Here is a 20263-nt window from a genome sequence, read left to right on the forward strand (position 1 = left end):
GGGGGCCCAAAACTATTCTAGTTTCTTGGGGTTGGGGCTAAATCCATGATGGGTCAGAGAAAAATGAGCGGCGGCAGGAACCAGTCAAAGCAAGGCAGATCTTAATTTTACTGTTGCGACAGAGTTTCTCACCTTACATGTTGCATGGAGGTGAGGAGCCAAGACAAGTTGTTAAAGACTTGAGAAATTGCCAATAATTATAATAATAATTTATTTTTTATACCCCCCCCCCCAATCTGGCTGGGTTTCCCTTAGCCCAGAGGTTTTGGACTTTTTTGAGTCCACGGCTCCCTTGACCAACTACATTCTTTCTGTGAGGCTCAAGAGCCCAGCTATGTCACCCCTTGCCAGCAGAGCTGGCAGCCTCTCGTTCTTTGACTCCTTCCCTTGTGGCGTGTTCCCTCTTCTCCTCTCCCCTCTCCTTCGGAGTCCTCTGGACAGCCACAGCTGCCGCCCCTTCCCTAAAGCGAGGTGCCTCCTCACGCTGCCCCACAGGGGCCTGGGAAGCACCCCCTGGCCAGCTCCAGAGGCACCGTTTGCCCGGGGAGCTTGTAGCCAGGGGTGCTGCAACAAACAGCTGCGCAAGCCTTTGGGAGGCAGAGATGCAAGAAGGCATGGGGGGGGGAGAAAGAGGGACAGAGGCCAGTGTTGCTCCCAGCACCCTTGACCATCATTCAAGGCACCAAAGGGTGCCACAGCACCCTAGTTGAAAACCACTGCCCACCCAACAAGCATCATACATGCATCATGGAAAGAGGCCATCTTGTCTCCTGGCTTGTCTCTTGTCATGATACCTGACAATGCTTGCTGGTTGCCCTTTCCTGGCCAGTCTGAGCCGTTCCATTGAAATGGTAAATAGCTCAGTTCTTGAATCTATTGTCACAGATCTTCCTCTATTTATATATTTTCGTGGGAGCCGAAAATATATAAATGTTTTGTCTGCAAGGTCAAAGGAAAATGGAAAAGCCTCCCCGTTGTCTTTTCCTTCACAAATCCTGTCTTAAGGGCACATTTAAGATATGAATAAGGTGTGAGCCTGTGGCATGGCCCAGGAACTAAGTATTTATCACTACAATTTATCCCTATCCTAGGCCCTTCACGGGCCTAGGACCCTCGTACCTACAGGACTGCCTCTCCCGGTATGCCTCACGGAGAGCCTCAAGGTCCATAAATAGCAACACCCTAGTGGTCATGGGCCCTAAGGAAGTTAGATTGGCTTCAACCAGAGCCTGGGCCTTTTCAACTCTGGCTCCGGCCTGGTGGAACGCTCTGCCTCATGAGACCAGGGCCCTGCAGGATCTGATTTCTTTCCGCAGGGCCTGTAAGACAGAGTTGTTCCGCCTGGCCTTTGGCTTGGAGCCAATTTGATTCCTTCCCTCCCTCTCTTTCTTTTTTCTTTTCCTTTCTCCTCCTGTGATGAGGCTACATTTTAATATTTTAATGCTTCAATATTTTAATGTTGAATTTTAATTTTGTTTTTAAGTTGTATTCATTCAACTTATTTTTATTATTGCTTGTTAGCCGCCCTGAGCCCAGCCTTGGCTGGGGAGGGCGGGGTAAAAATAAAAAATATTACTATTATTACAAAAGAATGGCCAGGCTCCCCAGGCAATCCAATCAAGTAACCTGCCAGACAGGAGATAAACAAGGACAGGAGAAAAACAACATTCAAATTTCTGTTTAGACCGCCTTTTCTGTGATGTGTTTCTGGGGGTGGTCTTGATCTACAGGGTGACAATTTCAAAAGTCTTTATAAGGCCTTGCACGCCATTTTTCTGGGTTCCTCCTCCTCCTCCTGCATGTGAGGGGAGCACCCTGTTGCAACAGATCAATAAAGATCAAGCTTACTAGCTGCTTTGCTTCTCAATATTCTCTGGTTGGCCTCTGTTATTTTCTTTTTATATATATATATTTTTTATTAAAATTTCATTAAAAGTTAAACAGAAAAACATAAAAGTAAAAGTACAAAAACACACAATACATAATCCAAAAAGAAAAGGAAAACACAGAAAACAAAATACAAAAAAACCCTAAAAAAAACCAGAACAATTAAAAACAATATCACTTTTCCATTTCCGTTTTTAAATTTACTTATTTTCTGGACTTCCTCATACCTCCCTCTTTTGTATTCCAGTCCAAATTGTTTGTCCAGCAATTTCTTTTCCACTTTTTTAATCCCAATCTTTAATCTTAATATAATATATAACACTTAAACTTCTTTAATCCTAATCTTTAATCTTAATGTAATATAACATTAAAATTTTACCTCTTAAGTACCAAATTTCCATTTCCTTAAACATCTTTAATCCTAATCTTTAATCTTAGTCTCTCAATAACTTTAACCTGTACAGCTGGAAACCACTTATTTTCGATCCAAGGCCTCGGTTATTTTCTCCTACCAATAGGGAACCTATGTAAGGACTCTATATGGGCTCTTGGATACCCCATAAGGGAAGAGGGCAATTTTTGTTTACAACACCCGCTTGCCACATTTTCTTATCTCCTTTTTCTCCTGCCGTCTCCTTTTCCTATTCTCAGTATTTTCACTCATATTTCCCACCCTTCAGTCATTTTCTTGTTTGGCTTGAAAAACAAGGGAGTTGCCTGCCTCAGATGGTGGTATTTTTCCATCTGTCTTTTCTCTTGGCCTCATTTCTTCTTCACTGTCTTTTCTTTCTTATTCCACATCCAGAGCCAGATTTAGGTTTGATGAGGCCCTAACCTACTGAAGGTAATGGGGCCCTTATATGTCCAGCTGTCCTTTATCAACAACGAATTGTCGCTGTTTATGGTGTTGAATATATGCTAGATGGTAATTTATGGACCTAATAGGCATCTAAAGCCATTTGCACATAACAAAATATGTATTTTATCAAAGTGTTATGAGGATTATAAGGTCTAAGATAGAAAATAAATGTTCATAAATGTACCAGATGCAGGCACATGCGTGCGCGCACTCACACAAACACACAAAAAAGCAGTATAGGAAAACAGTCCTAAAGCCATTTTCACTCTTTCAGTGACCTCAGATATTGTCTCTGTGCTCACAAATCCTGCCTTAAGGGTACATTTGGGTATGAATAGGGTGAGCCTGTGAGGAATTACCATAAGTATTTATCATCACAAAAGAATAGCCAGGCTCTCCAGGTAAACCCATCAACAGGTTTCCTGACAGACAAGATTTTGTTGTAGACCGCCCCTTCTGCTGTGATGTATGTATGATGTATTGGGGGGGGGGGGTTGAGGTACAGGGTGGAAATTTCAAAAGTCTATATAAGAGTTTGCACACCTTTCTTCTGGGTCTCTCCTGCCTTGTGTGTGTGGCTGTGAGCAACCTGTTGGAACAGTTAATAAAGATCAAGCTTACTAGCTGCTTTGCTTCTCAATATTCTCTGGTTGGCCTCTGTTATTTTCTGCTTCCGATAGCGGACCTACTTAAGGACTCCATATGGGGTTAACATATTCAGCTAAGCAAAAGTGATTAATACTTCTGATTTTTGCAAGGGACATGCACCCTAGAGAAAAACCAATCCTTCACCATTCAAAAATTATAAAATATTCCCTGGAAAAAAAGGCACACTTTCTTTGAGTTCACAGAGCAATCCTGAAGCTATCTTGACCCTCTTAATGACCCCAGATATTTACTCTGCAGGTGAAGGAAAAACCTTTCCCAATAGTTCTTTTCACTTACAAATCCTTCCAAAGCTATCTCTCATATAACAATAATAATAATAATAATAATTTTTATTTATACCCTGCCCTCCCCAGCCAAGGCCAGGCTCAGAGCGGCTTACAAGCAATAATAAAAACAAGTTGAATGACTACAACTTAAGAACAAAATTAAAATACAACATTAAAATATTGAAACATTAAAATATTAAAAAGTAGCCTCATTGCAGGAGGAGAAGGAAAAGATAAAAGAAAGAGGGAGGGGATTAAATTGGCTCCAAACTAAAGGCCAGGCGGAACAACTCTGTCTTACAGGCACTGCGGAAAGAAATCAGATCCTGCAGGGCCCTGGTCTCATGAGGCAGAGCGTTCCACCAGGCCGGAGCCAGTGTTGAGAAGGCCCTGGCTCTGGTTGAAGCTAATCTAACGTCCTTAGGCCCCGGGACCTCTAGGGTGTTAATATTTATGGACCTTGAGGCTCTCCGTGGGGCATACCGGGAGAGGTGGTCCCGTAGGTACGAGGGTCCTAGGCCCGTGAAGGGCCTAGGATAGTGATAAATTGTAGTGATAAATACTTAGTTCCTGGGCCATGCCACAGGCTCACACCTTATTCATATCTTAAATGTGCCCTTAAGACAGGATTTGTGAAGGAAAAGACAACGGGGAGGATTTTCCATTTTCCTTTGACCTTGCAGAGAAAACATTTGGTCGGTTTGGGACAGTTTGGGAATCAAAATGGTTCCAGGTCGGTCTTCCTGTGCTGATCTATGTACGTGCTTGGTTGGTACACTTATGAACATTACCATATGTCTAAGACCGTAAAATTCCTATCACACGAGAGAGAAACCTACTCAAGGAAAGTCACTGGAAGTGGTGGAGGAAGAAGGGGGAAATAGAGAGAAAAGAAAAATGGTTTTGTGGAAGAGAAAGCAATGAAAAGAAAAGGAGAGCAAGAGGGAACAGATGGAAACAAAATCACACCATCTAACTGCTAGGTCAGTTGGAATATGTCTCCATTGGCAGCTGCAGCAACATGTTCTTCCCGAAGCAACACAGAATCTTGTGTGCACCTTCATTTATTTTTTTTTAAATGATATTTATTGGAGTTTCACATGAAAAGAACATCTTAATAAAGAAAAAAAAATTAAAAATAGAAAGAAAAAACACCATACAAAATACGAAATACAAAATACAAAAAGAAAAAACAGTTAAAAACAATTCCATCTTTTCATCACAACTTTTACATTTACTTATTTCCCGGACCTCCTCATACCTCCCTCTTTTGTATTCCAGTTCAATTTGTTTGTCCAGCAATTCCTTTCCCTCCTTTTTAATCCCATCCTTAATCTTAATATAATATAACATTAAATTTTAATCTATTAAAAACCAATTTTCCATTTCTTTTGACTTTTTTAGTCCTAATCCTTAATCTTAATCTATATATAACTTTAAAGCCTGTACAGCTAGAAGCCACTTAATTTCAATCCAACATCACTCTAACATTCTTTAATTTTGCAACATTTCTGTAAATAGTCTTTAAATTTCTTCCAATCTTCTTCCACCGACTCTTCTCCCTGGTCACGGATTCTACCAGTCATTTCCGCCAATTCCATATAGTCCATCAATTTCATCTGCCATTTCTCCAGTGTGGGTAACTCTTGTGTCTTCCAATACTTTGCGATAAGTATTCTTGCTGCTGTTGTGGCATACATAAAGAAAGTTCTATCCTTTTTTAACACCGATTGGCCGACTATGCCCAGGAGAAAGGCCTCTGGTTTCTTCAAGAAGGTATATTTAAATACCTTTTTTAATTCATTATATATCATTTTCCAGAAAGCCTTAATCTTTGGGCACGTCCACTAAAGGTGAAAAAATGTACCTTCAGTTTCCTTACATTTCCAACATTTATTATCAGGCAAATGGTAGATTTTTGCAAGCTTGACTGGGGTTATGTACCACCTGTATATCATTTTCATAATATTCTCTCTTAGGGCATTACATGCCGTAAATTTCATACCTGTGGTCCATAACTGTTCCCAGTCAGCGAACATAATGTTGTGTCAAACGTCTTGTGCCCATTTAATCATAGCAGATTTCACCGTTTCATCCTGAGTGTTCCATTTCAGCAGCAAGTTATACATTCTTGACAAATTCTTAGTTTTGGTTTCTAACAGTTCTGTTTCTAATTTTGATTTTTCCACCTGGAAGCCAATTTTCTTGTCCAAATTGAATGCCTCCATTATCTGAAAATAATGAAGCCAGTCTCGCACTTTGTTTTTTAATCTTGTGTGCACCTTCAAAGACCATTAAATGCATTGTGGCTTGAGCTTTCACGGACTAGAGTTGTGGTTTTAGCTGCAAGAGATATGGATAGGAAAACAGGAAGCTGCGTTGTGAAGGCATGGTGCCCATGTGAGCCTGAAGGCGTGGCACCACCCTCAGCCAACAGCCCAGCAGTGTCTGTCAGCGCTCTTGTTTCCCATTTGGCTGGCTTTGCTTGGACCCAACTTGCATTCGTTTCAAAACTGCCAGCCTCAGGTGTGGGATCGTCCAGAAAGCAGGTGCGAGCTGGCACATGGCGATGCCAGGAGCCAGTTCAAGATTCCTGAGGCGTTCGGTTAGATTGCCCGAGACAGGATGTTTGCATCGCTCCATCCGTCTCCCGTCATTCCCATGGCAACTGAGCGATGTGCAGACAGCGTCTGCAAAAGCCGGCATGAAGGAGGGCAAAAGTTAAGCCGCCCGTTTGGAAAAAAACACACACTTATACCAGGATGGGACTCTTTTGCAATAAGCTTGCCAGCCTCTCCTTTTGTTCCCTTGTCAAATCACGCAATAGCAATCCCCGGCTTGATTTGGTCACCGGGGGCTGGGGTGGTCCATTTAAACCCTGCTTCTCACAGCTGTTGCCATTTCACACACTCCTGCCTTTTCCTCTGCTATAGCCTGGCATGCAGGGGCTCCCGAAAGAGACCAAGATGAGCAAACCAGCCCATCGAGGAGCCTTGCAGGCGTGGGGGAAATGGCTGCTTCTCCTGAACGCTGCTGTCCCTGCAGTCTCCACCATGCAGACAGGTAGGCTGAAACTTTAGCTCAGAACTTTCCAAACTTTTCCTTTTTTTCCATTTTTATTTTGCAATTCAGCAGTCACAATTTTTATTAAATTTCTGTTTTACATTTTAGAATATTCACTTAAACAACCTTAAAATATCAATGTCTTCCCATGGTTCATTTTGCACAACATAAATCCCTGCATATTTTATATAAACTAAACCATTCAGTATTCCATTATTATATCCATCAAAACTTATTTACACTGTTGAATTTATCTTAATGCTGCCCGTGTTTTCAAGTGTACACAATTTTCCTCCATATATTCAATAAACATCTTTCCAATCTTCTCTACACGTATGTTCTTCTTGTTCTCTTATATGTTAGATCCGCAAGCTGCGCATATTCCATCAGTTTAAGTTGCCATTCTTCTTTAGTTGGGACCTCTCTCGTTTTCCATTTTTGGGCTAACAAAACATGAGCCACAGTAGTGGCATACATAAATAGCCTTTTTTGACACCTGGGAATTTCCATCTGATTTCCATCCAGGAAAAAGGATTCTAATTTTTTTGTTTTTGTTTTTTTAAAGGAGCTTTCCGAACTTTTCATGCTGGTGACACACTTTTTAGACATGCAGCATTTTGCGACACAGTAATTCAGTTTTACTAACAAACCCCTTTCCAGTCCCGAGAGGAGCATTTGCACAGCACACCAACACACTGCAGCCAACACGCTAAACTGTCGCGACACAGAGTTTGGAAAGCTCTGCTTTAGCCAGTTCTTCAATTTCCTTCCCAGGCAATTTTGGATTGACATCTTGGCTTGGCCCCTAAATCTCTACCAGACGGGGACTGGGTTGGTGATGGGAGCTGGAGTCAAAAGACCTAGTGTAGCATCCAGGTATCTTAACTGTCCTTGCCTGCCTCTTTTTTTCCATGTTGCTGGTTTTCATGGAGTCAATATGGCTTGGATGGTGGCTGTAGCACAACAAGGTTGCCACAAAGTGCTGCGTTTACTGCCCCAGGAAAGATAATAATCATGAGCTGAGAGTAGGGCTGGGCGATATATCGTCCAAAGCTGGTTTGAAGTCCATATTGTGATAACGATTTCATAATTTTTGACCTGGCAATATATCATGAATCATGATTTGTGTGTGCACTATGCAAAAAATCACGATGCAGGAAAAACTGTGAAGCCAGGTAATGCCTCTACATAGCTCCATCCTTATGACTACATTATTACATGAGCACTGTTCCACAGCATTTGATATTTTCATTTACATGCTTCATAAACCCATCTTATTTCAAATGAATGTAATTCTATATCCTCCCACCACACTGACAAAGAATTCCACGAAACAGTAGTCAATATCCAGACTCACTGTTCAGTGTTGGACATCATATTTGCTGAATTCACAAAGCTTCACAGCTTGTCTTTCATCGTACAGAGTTTGGTACCTCGCTTCATTTAAAGATTTTCAGAGACTTTGAGACTAAAGATTTCATTTTGTACTTGTTATGGTTTGAAGGAATTCTATAAAGATTTTCTATTGCGTATGTACATGGTCATCGTGTTGCTTAGACATTGCCGCCATCCTTATTTCAGGCATCATGATATATCATATATCACAGTGTTTACGTGGTGATATATCACGATGCTGAAAAGCAGCTATCGCCCAGCCCTAGTTGAGAGGTTCCCTGGAGATCATCTGGTCAAGTTGTGGTTCCAGAATGACCATTTCTAACAATTAAGCTGCAGAGTTTATTTGTTTTATTTACTTATTTATTTAGTTTATATACTGTACTTCTTCGTAAGATCGCAGGGCGGTTCACAGAATAAAATACAAGGTAAAAACACAAATAAATAATTAAAACAGCTAAATAATAACACACCCCCTCTATAATTATACGCCAACATAACAGCTACCTTGAACACTGTGGTTCAGGAAGAATGGCAGATGAAGGTGATTGACTACATGGAATTGGCAGAAATGACTGGCAGAATCCGAGACCAGGGGGAAGAGTCGGTGAAAGAAGACTGGAAGAAATTTAAAGACTATTTACAGAAATATTGTAAAATTAATGAATCTTAGAAGGATGTTGGATAGAAACTAAGTGGTTTCCAGCTGTAATGCTTTAAGAGATACAAAAAAAGGTTCACAAATGGGTAAAAGCTTAATGGTAAGGATTTGCTGAGCTAACAAACTGAACTGGAATACAAAAAAGGGAGGTACGAGGAGGTCCGGGGAAATAAGTGTATGGAAGATATGTTATGGAAAATTAATGTGTTTTTAACTGTTTTTATTTTGTTTGTTTCTTTTTATTTTTCATTGTTTTGTTATATCTTAATAAGGGTGGGGTTTTTTTATTCTTCTTGCTGTATTTTGTATTTTTTTGTATTTTCATTTTGTGTTTTTGTGTAATTCTTGTATCTTTTTGAAATTTTAATAAATATCATTTAAAAAAAGAAAAAGAACACTGTGTGGTTCAGAAGTGTTTGAAAACCTGTCTCCAGAGGCTGTTCTCAGACTCTCTCACTACTGGCAAGTTGGAATGAGCCAGTGACAAAACGCCCAAGTGAAATTTCCTAGAAGCTGGTGGTGGGCGAGGGGGGGAACCTCTTGAGTACAGCCTCTCATTCTTCACACTAGGATGTGTGGCAATTATGAGGGTGATGGGAAGAACTAGAGGGCCAGAATTCCTGGGTTTAATGTGCTGGCCGTTTTGTTGTTTCTGGGTAATGGTGAAAAGGAGTGAAATAAACGAGTGCCGGGTAATTGAGACAGCAGTTGACATTAGGCAACACAATAGAGTCTTGTGGCCTTTTAAAGACCAAGAGATTTATAGTGGCATAAACTTCTGTGGACTAAAGGAGAAGGGGTCTTTAGGCCACAAAGGTTTCCGCTATCATAAATCTCTTTATCAACTTTAAATTGCCACAAAACAACCCTGTCCTCTGTTGCACTCAACAGTAGCAAGGCAACCATCCTCTGGGTGTTATTCGGGTTAAACAGGCTTCCTTCGGCCACCTCTGTTTTTTGTTTTTTTGTTTTTAAATGATATTTATTCCAAATTTAAAGTTACAAAAAAGAAAAAGAAAAACCATACAAAATACAAAGAAAACTTTAGCCATAACAAAGCGAAAAGTGAACAAGTAAAAAAGAACAATAAGATAGAATAAAAAAGAAGACTTAACAAAAAATATAAAAATACATTAAGTTAAAATAAAACAAAAACAGATTAAACCTTTACATAGCTTTTTCCCTTTACTTATTTCCATGACCTCCTCTCACCTCCCAATTTTGTATTCTAGTTCAAATCGTGTTTCCAGCAAATCCTTCTAACCTTATTTTCATTTACGTATTTTAAAATTAAAATAATGTAATTAAACCTCCTCTATTCCATCAATTTCATCAACTCATTTTTGCTTAGTCCATTATATCATATCTACCAGAACGACCTAATATTCTTTTTCCAACCTCTTTCTAACATTCTTTTATATTGCAGTATTTTTGAAGGTATATTTTTAATTTTTTCCAATCTTCTTCCATCGACCCTTCTCCCTGGTCTCGAATTCTGCCGGTCATCTCAGCCAGTTCCATGTAGTCCATCACTTTCATCTGCCATTCTTCTCGGGTAGGCAATTCTTGTGTCTTCCAGTACTTCCTGATGAGTATTCTTGCTGCTGTTGTAGCATACATAAAGAAAGTTCTATCCTCCCTTCGCACCAATTGGCCGACCATGCCCAGAAGAAAGGCCTCTGGTTTCTTCAGAAAGGTATATTTAAATACCTTTTTCAATTCATTATATATCATTTCCCAGAAAGCCTTAATCCTTGGGCATGTCCACCAAAGGTGAAAAAATGTTCCCTCAGTCTCTTTACATTTTCAACATTTACTATCTGGCAAATGATAGATTTTTGCTAGCTTGACTGGGGTTAAGTACCACCTGTAAATCATTTTCATTATATTTTCTCTTAAGGCATTACAAGCCGTAAATTTCATACCTGTGGTCCATAACTGTTCCCAGTCAGCAAACATAATGTTATGTCCAAAATCTTGTGCCCATTTAATCATAACAGATTTAACCGTTTCATCCTGTGTATTCCATTTCAACAGCAAGTTATACATTCTTGACAAATTCTTAGTTTTAGGATCTAACAATTCTGTTTCCAATTTTGATTTTTCCTCCTGGAAACCAATCTTCTTATCTAAATTATAAGCCTCCCTTATTTGATAGTAATGAAGCCAGTCTCGAACTTTAGTTTTTAATTTGTCAAAGCTCTGCAGCTTTAATCTATCTCCATCTTGTTCTAAAATTTCACAGTATTTTGGCCAATTTGTCTCCATATTAGTTTTTTTCAGAGCCTTAGCCTCCATTGGTGACAGCCACCTTGGTGTTTTACTTTCCAACAAATCCTTATATCTCACCCAGACATTAAACAATGCTTTCCTGACAATATGGTTCTTAAAGGCCTTATGTGCTTTAACCTTGTCATACCATAAGTATGCATGCCATCCAAAGACATTGTTAAAACCTTCTAAATCCAAAATGTCCGTGTTTTCAAGAAGCAGCCAATCTTTCAGCCAGCAAAATGCGGCTGATTCATAATAAAGTTTAAGATCTGGCAGGGCAAATCCACCTCTTTCTTTAGCATCAGTTAAAATCTTAAATTTTATTCTTGGCTTCTTGCCCTGCCAGACAAATCTCGAAATATCTCTCTGCCATTTCTTGAAACAGTCCATCTTGTCCAAAATCTGCAATGTTTGAAACAAAAACAACATCCTAGGCAATACATTCATCTTTATCACAGCAATTCGGCCCAACAATGATAACTTCAATTTTTGACCATATTTCCAAATCCTTTTTCACTTCCATCCAACATTTTTCATAATTATCTTTAAATAAATTCACATTTTTAGCAGTCATATGAACCCCTAGATATTTCACTTTCTTAACCAATATTAATCCTGTCTCCTTCTGAAACCTCTCTTTCTCAATCTCTGTAAGATTTTTCTCTAACACCTTGGTTTTCACCTTATTCAACTTAAATCCTGCTACTTGACCATCCCCCATAAAATTCCTATCACAGACTGGAAACTGCACACAGTTATACACAAATTGTCATGGAGGATAGTTCTGTCTGGCGGTTGGTACTAAATTAAGCTTCCACTTTCAGAGGCAGTATACCCCATAATATTATGTACGGGGAGGGGAGACAAAGGAAGAGGTGGAGAGGCTGCAGCCTCATGCCCTGATTATGAGCTTGAGCCATCTCTTGCCAGTAACCGAATGCTGAATGAGATGGACTAACCAGCTTTGAGGTGTAATAAACAAAATCTGCCCTTGTTCCCTTATGGGGGACACAAGAGCTCTTATAGGGTCTGTTGTAGGTTCTCCATCGGTGTTCGGGGATCCAAGGTACGACTGTATAATGAATTGAAAAGGATGTTTAAAATAACTTTTGTAAAGAAAAACCCAGAAGCTTTTCTTTTGGGAATTATAGTGACAGAACTACCTAAGCTGTACAGAAACTTATTCATATATGCTACTACAGCGGCAAGAATGTTACTCGCCCCCAAATGGAAAGAAGCAGAAGTCCCATGAAAGGAAGAATGGATACAAAAACTTGTGGAATATGCAGAAATGGCGGAACTTACTGGAAGAAAAAGAAATCAAGACAACAAACCTTTTATAAAAGAATGGCAATAGTTTATTGAATATTTAGAGATAAATTGTAAACAGATAAGAACATTGGCAGGATTATTGTAATAACTTGCAGTTTTATAAGAGTACAGTGGTACCTCGGGTTACAGACGCTTCAGGTTACAGACTCCGCTAACCCAGAAATAGTACCTTGGGTTAAGAACTTTGCTTCAGGATGAGAACAGAAATCGCGCTGCGGCAGCGTGGCAGCAGCAGGAGGCCCCATTAGCTAAAGTGGTACCTCAGGTTAAGAACAGTTTCAGGTTAAGAACGGACCTCCAGAACGAATTAAGTTCTTAACCCGAGGTACCACTGTATATATTTAAAGTAGATGAGTAAATGAGCAAATTAAGTTAATTTAGATATGGAGAAGGTATTAAAAATAAATTTAAGGAACAGCAGAAAGAGGGGAAAGGAAGTCAAGTTTTGAAATGTTAAAATGATTGTAAAATTAGTGAAATGTATACATCTGAATAATAATAATAATAATAATAATAATAATAATAATATAATAGATGGGTCTCTGGCCTGATCCAGAAGATTATTCTTCTATGTATGTCCTTGTGCCTTGCCAATGACTCTCCCTTTTCCTCTCTCTCTTCCCCAACAGTGAGCGTGGTCGATTTCTGCGGCCAGACCCTGCACGGGGATGGGATGGTGTTGACATCCCACCGAGACTCCCGCCGTTACTACTTTGTAGTGACCAGCACTGACTGCCAGCTGACCATGCAAGCGGCAACCCCCAAAGACAAGGTCCAGTTCCAGTTCCGCTTCTTCCTGGTGTACAGCATGGTGCGCTCGCCTTCCAGCACGCTGGCCAGCAACGACCACCCCACTCTGGCCCTTCCCAAGTCCAGAAGGGAGCGGGAGACCCCTGACCCTTGCACAGCAGGCTCCTATTTGCAATTCTACGATGGCCAAAACCACACCGCCAAGCCCCTGGGGATGCCGCTGTGCGGGAAGAACATCCCACGGCCCGTCGTCTCCACTGGCAACTTCCTCACCTTGAGGCTCGTGACTCGCGGCCAGCAACCTCGTGTCGACTTTGTTGGTGACTTCACCTCCGTTCGAACTGGTAAGGCGGGAAGCAGCTGTTGTAAACAAAAACGGCCCTTTTCCCTTACGGGGTATCCAAGAGCCCATATAGAGTCCTTACATAGGTTCCCTATTGGTAGGAGAGAATACCAGAGGCCAACCAGAGAATATTGAGAAGCAAAGCAGCTAGCAAGCTTGATCTTTATTGATCGGTTGCAACAGGGTGCTCCCCTCACCCAGAGAGGAGGGACCCAGAAAAATGGCGTGCAAGGCCTTATAAAGACTTTTGAAATTGCTACCCTGTAGATCAAGACCACCCCCAGAAACATCATACATACATCACAGAAAGGGTGTAACCTAAGACCACCCCTCAGATACATCACACCTACATCACAGAAAAGGCAGTCTTAAAACAGAAATTTGAATGTTGTTTTTCTCCTGTCCTTGTTTATCTCCTGACTGGCAGGTTACTTGATTAGATTGCCTGGGTAGCCTGGCCAGTCTTTTGTAGTGATAAATACTTAGTTCCTGGGCCAGGTCACAGGCTCACACCCTATTCAAACACAGACATACCCTTAAGACAGGATTTGTGAAGGAAAAGACAACGGGGAGGCTTTTCCACTTTGACTTTGCAGAGAAAACATTTGCTCAGTTTAGGAATCAAAATGGTTTCAGGTCAGTCTTCCTGTGCTGATCTATGTACGTGCGGTTATGAACATTACCATATATCAAAGACCTCAAAATTCCTATCACACAACTCCAAATGAGCTGAGCAATCTTCATTTTATTTTATTTTATTGCATTTATATCCCACCTCTTTTCCAAGGAGCTCAAGGTGGTGTATGCCTCCTCATTTAATCCTCCCAATCCTGGAAGGCAGGTGAGCCTGAGAGGCAGCAACTGGGCTCCAAGGTCACCCAGGGAGTTTCATGTTGCCCAGTGGGGGTATTTGAACTCTGGTCTCTCCTGGGTCCTAGTCCAATACTGTAACCCTAAGGGTAAGGTGCAGGTGATGTGGACCACTGGGCTGCTGTCAGGGTACCTGGCGCTGTGGTCTAAACCACTGAGCCTCTAGGGCTTGCCAGTCAGAAGGTCAGTGGTTCGAATCCCCGCAACAGAGAGAGCTCCAATTGCTCTAAACAGCATTTCCTTGCGCTCTGGTTTCCGTCACGGTGTTCCGTTGCGCCAGAAGCAGTTTAGTCCTGCTGGCCACATGACCCGGAAAGCTGTCTGTGGACAAACACTGGCTCCCTCAGCCTGAAAGCGAGATGAGCGCCACAACCCCATAGTCACTTTTGACTGGACTTAACCGTCCAGGGGCCCTTTACCTTTTAAAAATTTCAACACTGGTGTTAAATGCCTTTTAACTATCGTTTTAAGCTAGTTTGGGAGGTACATTCTAGGCAGTGCTTTTTATCTGGGGGTGCTCAAAGGTACACTGTACCAGCACCTCCTCCCCCCCCCCATGTTAAAAGTGTGGCACTCACTGTAACAACTTCATGGTGAGCACTGCCCCCTTTTTCTATAAAAAAAGCAGTGATTATAGGTACATTAAACAACAAGAACAGCAAAATCTGCCTTTCCCTCTCCTTGCAGGCTTGAACGCTTCGGCCTGCAGCACAGAGTCGTATTTTCCCTGCCACAATGGCAAGTGCATCCCTCCCAGCCTAGTCTGCGATGGCAGCAGTGTCGATAACTGTGGGGATGGTACAGACCAGGCGGCCCAGTCCCCAGCCTGGTGCAAAGGTTGGTGGCTGTAGAAGGAAGAGGGTGTGTGTATGTGCTGTTATAAGTAAATAAAAACCTGCTCCTTTTCCCTTATGGGGTACCCAAGAGCCCATATAGAGTCCTTTTGCAGATTCTCTCTCGGTAGGAGAAAATTACAGAGGCCAACCAGAGAATATTGAGAAGCAAAGCAGCTAGTAAGCGTGATCTCTATTAACTGTTGCAACAGGGTGCTCCCCCACGCGCAGGAGAGAGGAGGAGGAAGACCCCGAACCATGCGCGCAAGCCCTTATATAGACATTTTAAATTGCCCGCCCTGGAGTCCAAGACCACCCCCAGAAACATCATACCTACATCACAGAAAAGGCGGTCTACAACAGAAATCTGAGTGCATTGTTTTTATCATGTCTGCCAGGTTACCTATTAATGGTCACTTGACTGGATTACCTGGGGAGCCTGGCCAGTCTTTTGTTATGATAACTACTGGGCTCACACCCTACTCATATCTCAAAAGTGCCCTTAAGTCAGGATTTGTGAGCAAAGAAACAATGGGGAGATTTCCAATTTTGACCTTGCAGAGAAAAATTTGAGGTCAATTTGTTCTGGACTTTTTCTATGGGGTTTCAGACATGTGGTTTATATACACAGTTATGAACATTTATTTTATATATTTATGACCTTAAAATTCTTATAACAGTGCCATTTCTTGCTCATGATCACTTTAAAAAATGGGTGAGAAAGTGAGGCTGAATGCCTGAGCCTTATGTCTGCAGCGGCCCCTTAAGTTGTTAAGAAAGGGAGTGTAGCCTTATGTAGCCTTATGGGGCTTTGCCCTCGGGTGGGAAAAATATTGCACCCGGGAAAGGGAAAATGGGAGTCAACAGACACTCAAACAATAGTTTCGGAGAAAAAGCTTTATTTCTACCATCCATGAACTGGTAGAAGGAGCAAGTGTGATAACTCTCAAAAAGCATGCACGAGTTCACAGTCATTTGCACAGAGTATATATTCCCCTTCTAGTTCCCTCCCCTTTCTCCTCCCTCAGGAGTCCTGCCCATGAGTTCCTCTGAGCATGAACAGAAAGCTCCCCTGTCTTGGGACTCTTTTGGACTCTTGGCACCCTTCCCAGGAAAGGGGAAGGAGAGCGGTTCAGCATGTCCAAGAAGTTGCAACTAGAATGAGATAAAAGTCAGTTCTCAGGCCTGCTCTGACAGAGTCTATTCATTAGCTTTTTGAAGCCTTCTCGTGCTGATAAAAGTAATAGTTTTGCCTTGCAACAGCAGAGCAAATGAGCAGATGCTTAGCTGCTGAGAAAATGATTTTGAAAAGCTTTGAGAAGCTTTGAGCCTGCTTTGGGGGGGGGTGACTTCGGGCCTAGGTGGGGTCACCTGTCCGCACCTTCCTTCAGGAGTAGGCTACGCCCCTCTGCTTTGGTTTCTCCGTGGCAGCACAGAGGCCACTACTGTTTTTGACTCTTTCTCCTTTTCAACTCCAGGCTCACCCACGCTCCTGCCGCCCTTGAATAATGCCGAGGCCTCTTCTGCAGTTAACGCCCTGCCAAGTCAGGTGACCTGCGCAGGACCCCAGGAAAGCCAGCTCCTGCCCCCAGGCACTGCCACCTGGGACAAAACAGGTACAGCAGCACCATTGCTGGCAGGAATGAGGTCTTGTAATAACTTGGTTGTTTATAGTGTGCCATTTGGGAACTCCCTGCCTGTTGATACCAAGCAGGTGGCTATCACTCGACTCTTTTCAGGTAAAAACACAGTTCTTTCTTACCTATGAAAGGCGATTCCATGGTGTTTGGCACAATGGCAACTCTTCAGCTCATCCACTCACTCTAACCCCCGTCCAAGTCTCCAGAAAAACAGCCTCATTCAAAGCATTTGAGGGTAACTCCCAGATCATCTCTTCTCTCCAGAGTGATAGTCAGACTATGTTATCAATCACCAAGCCAGCAGGAGCTAACAGGAAGACAGAAAAACCGCCATTCATCTCACCTGGAAATCTGCTAAAAACATTTTTTTAAAATAATATTTATGCTTTTCAGGTCTACATTTCACTAATTTTACAATCATTTTAACATTTCAAAGCTTGACTTCCTTCCTCCTCTTTCTGAGGTTCCTTGAATTTATTTTTAATATCTTCTGCATATCCAAATTAACTTAATTTGCCCATTTATTCATTTACTTTAAATATATACTGTTATAAAACTGCAGGTTATAACAATAACCATGCCAACGTTCTTATCTGTTTACAATTTATCTGTAAATGTTCAATAAACTATTTCCATTCTTTTATAAAAAGTTTGTATTCTTGATTTCTCATTCTTCTGGCAAGTTTCGCCATTTCTGCATATTCCATAAGTTTTTGCGTCCATTCTTCCTTTGCTGGGACTTCTGCTGCTTTCCATTTGGGGGAAGTAACATTCTTGCCGCTGTAGTCGCATACGATGAAGAAGTTTCTGTACAGCTTAGGTAGTTCTGTCCCTATAATTCCCGAAAGAAAAGCTTCTGGTTTGTTGTTGTTTTTTCGCAAACGTTATTTTAAACATCCATTTCACTTCATTATTTATCATATATAAAACATTTTTGTATAGCTAAGCCTATCCACATGCTTAGAAAGTTAAAGTGAATTTGAATCTCTTAGTATTTTAATTTTTTCTAGGTTTTATTGTTGTAATTTTTTTATTTTCTTGTTCTACCCTTTTTTGTAAACTGCTCTGAGTTTTTCTTCACAGTCAAGCAGTGTCTATGTTTTTTGAAATGAAGAACAGTATCAAAATAGCACAGCTGGGGCAATTGTTTGCTGGGGAACACGATTTGTTCCATTTCCCTGCACCTCACCAGGCTCCTTCTCCTCCTTCTGCAGACAAACGGAAGCCTCTCCTTGCTTCGCTGGCTGCCATCCTGGGCGCTGCCTTCCTGTTCTGGTGCTGCTGGAATCCAGGCTGGTTCATCTGGAGGATGGGCGCCTGCAGGTACCTGCCCGGTTGCAATTCTGTCTGCGCTGCCTGCCACCTCTGCCCACGCAGCTGCACCCGCCGGGAGCTCCCCAAGGTCACCCCACATGGAAGCACCGAGCCACCCGTGTGACTCCTAGATGGGGGGCAGGATCACAGGCCCTTAGTTTTAGAAGAGCATGGGCCAGAAGGGGTGCAGCTGGCAGCGGAGGCATGATGGGGCTAAGCCAGGGGTAGGCAACCTAAGGCCCGGGGGCCGGATGCAGCCCAATTGGCTTCTAAATCTGGCCCGTGGACGGTCCAGGAATCAGTGTGTTTTTACATGAGTAGAATGTGTCCTTTTATTTAAAAGGCATCTCTGGGTTATTTGTGGGGCCTGCCTGGCGTTTTTACATGAGTATAATGTGTCCTTTTATTTAAAATGCATCTCTGGGTTATTTGTGGGGCCTGCCTGGTGCTTTTACATGAGTACAGTGGTACCTCGGGTTAAGAACTTAATTCGTTCTGGAGGTCCGTTCTTAACCTGAAACTGTTCTTAACCTGAAGCACCACTTTAGCTAATGGGGCCTCCTGCTGCTGCCGCCGTGCGATTTCTGTTCTCATCCTGAAGCAAAGTTCTTAACCCGAGGCACTATTTCTGGGTTAGCGGAGTCTGTAACCTGAAGCTTCTGTAACCTGAAGCGTATGTAACCCAAGGTAACACTGTAGAATGTTTCCTTTTATTTAAAATGCATCTCTGGGTTATTTGTGGGGCCTGCCTGGTGTTTTTACATGAGTACAGTGGTACCTTGGGTTAAGAATTTAATTCGTTCTGGAGGTCCGTTCTTAACCTGAAACTGTTCTTAACCTGAAGCACCACTTCAGCTAATGAGGCCTCCTGCTGCCGCTATGCTGCCGGAGCACAATTTCTGTTCTCATCCTGAAGCAAAGTTCTTAACCGAGGTACTATTTCTGGGTTAGCGGAGTCTGTAACCTGAAGCGTATGTAACCCAAGGTAACACTGTAGAATGTTTCCTTTTATTTAAAATGCATCTCTGGGCTATTTGTGGGGCATAGGAATTCGTACTTCTTCCTTCCCTCCAAAAAATATAGTCCGGCCCCCCACATGGTCTGAGGGACGGTGGACCGGCCCACGGCTGAAAAAGGTTGCTGACCCCTGGGCTAAGCAGACAGATGTATACTGGCTGATCTCCCACAAGGTGGCAGGAGATGCCTGCTTCTTTCCTCAGTGGGTTCAAACTAAGGCTCCCTCCCAGCACCAGGCCGTGAGACAAGCTCACATCCACACCATGCATTTAAGAACACAAGAAGAGCCTGCTGGATCAGGCCAATGGCCCATCTAGTCCAGCATCCTGTTCTCACAGTGGCTGCCAAGATGCTTGTGGGAAACCTGCAACCAGAGCACAAGGGCACCATTTTTTCCTGTGCTTTTCAGCAACTGGAATTCTTAAGCATTCGCTGCCTCTGACCTCCATGGATTTCCCTGATGCTCTATCGAAGCCTTCTAGATTGGTGGCCGTCACTGCCTTCTGTGGGAGGGAGTTTCCTAGTTTAACTATGTACTAAGTAAAGTAGTATTTCCTATTATTATTATTATTATTATTATGCCCTATACCCAGAGGTCTCAGGGCGGTTCACAGAAAAGATCAACATAAAAGCCACAATCTATGTAATCAAAATAAAAACAACCTGTGGCATTTGTACGGCCCTCCTGGTCGTCTCACGGACTATTGACCCGTACAACACTAATCTGCTGCCACCAACCAGGTCCTCCCCGGTAAATCACTTTGCCTCAGTCAGGTTCTCAAGTTAACAAAGAAGAGTGTAGTTTATTGCAGACACAAACTTTAACTGCATTCCAAACGTTGTTACTCTTTACCTTCTTAGTCCTATTTTATCCTGTCTCTATCTCTTCTACCTCCCCTCACACAAGAACCCACTGCATTAACTGTCTCTCTATTTCCAACTGCCTTTCCCAACCAAACAACCCACTAAAACCAACCAACTACCCACCAACAAGTAACTCAAACTTTGGGCTAAGCCCTTTTATAAACAGGTAGGCTCTGCCTCCAGCTTTCCTATTGGTTTACATTTTTAGCCCTTTCTCCCCCGCCTG

The 20263-nt window shown here is 42.2% G+C and overlaps 1 protein-coding gene across 6 annotated transcripts; it reads left to right on the forward strand.

Annotated features, from left to right (window-relative positions):
* Positions 1–177: 177 nt before the first annotated feature.
* LDLRAD2 (low density lipoprotein receptor class A domain containing 2) lies at positions 178–18513 on the forward strand. Of its 6 annotated transcripts, none has more exons than XM_081017988.1 (6): positions 178–851; positions 6615–6744; positions 13036–13500; positions 15057–15206; positions 16681–16818; positions 18057–18513. In XM_081017988.1, the coding sequence occupies exons 1-6, from the start codon at positions 801–803 to the stop codon at positions 18278–18280; spliced, it is 1158 nt and encodes a 385-aa protein (XP_080874114.1). In that variant the 5' UTR covers positions 178–800; the 3' UTR covers positions 18281–18513. The 6 variants fall into 6 exon arrangements, with proteins under 6 accessions (XP_080874114.1, XP_080874118.1, XP_080874117.1 ...); XM_081017992.1 differs by lacking the exon at positions 18057–18513 and adding an exon at positions 16942–17208; XM_081017990.1 differs by lacking the exon at positions 178–851 and adding an exon at positions 2384–2731.
* The last annotated feature ends 1750 nt before the right edge of the window (positions 18514–20263 follow it).

Source organism: Podarcis pityusensis (genome assembly GCF_964106645.2).
Source record: "Podarcis pityusensis genome assembly, chromosome: 8".
Lineage (NCBI taxonomy): Eukaryota > Metazoa > Chordata > Lepidosauria > Squamata > Lacertidae > Podarcis > Podarcis pityusensis.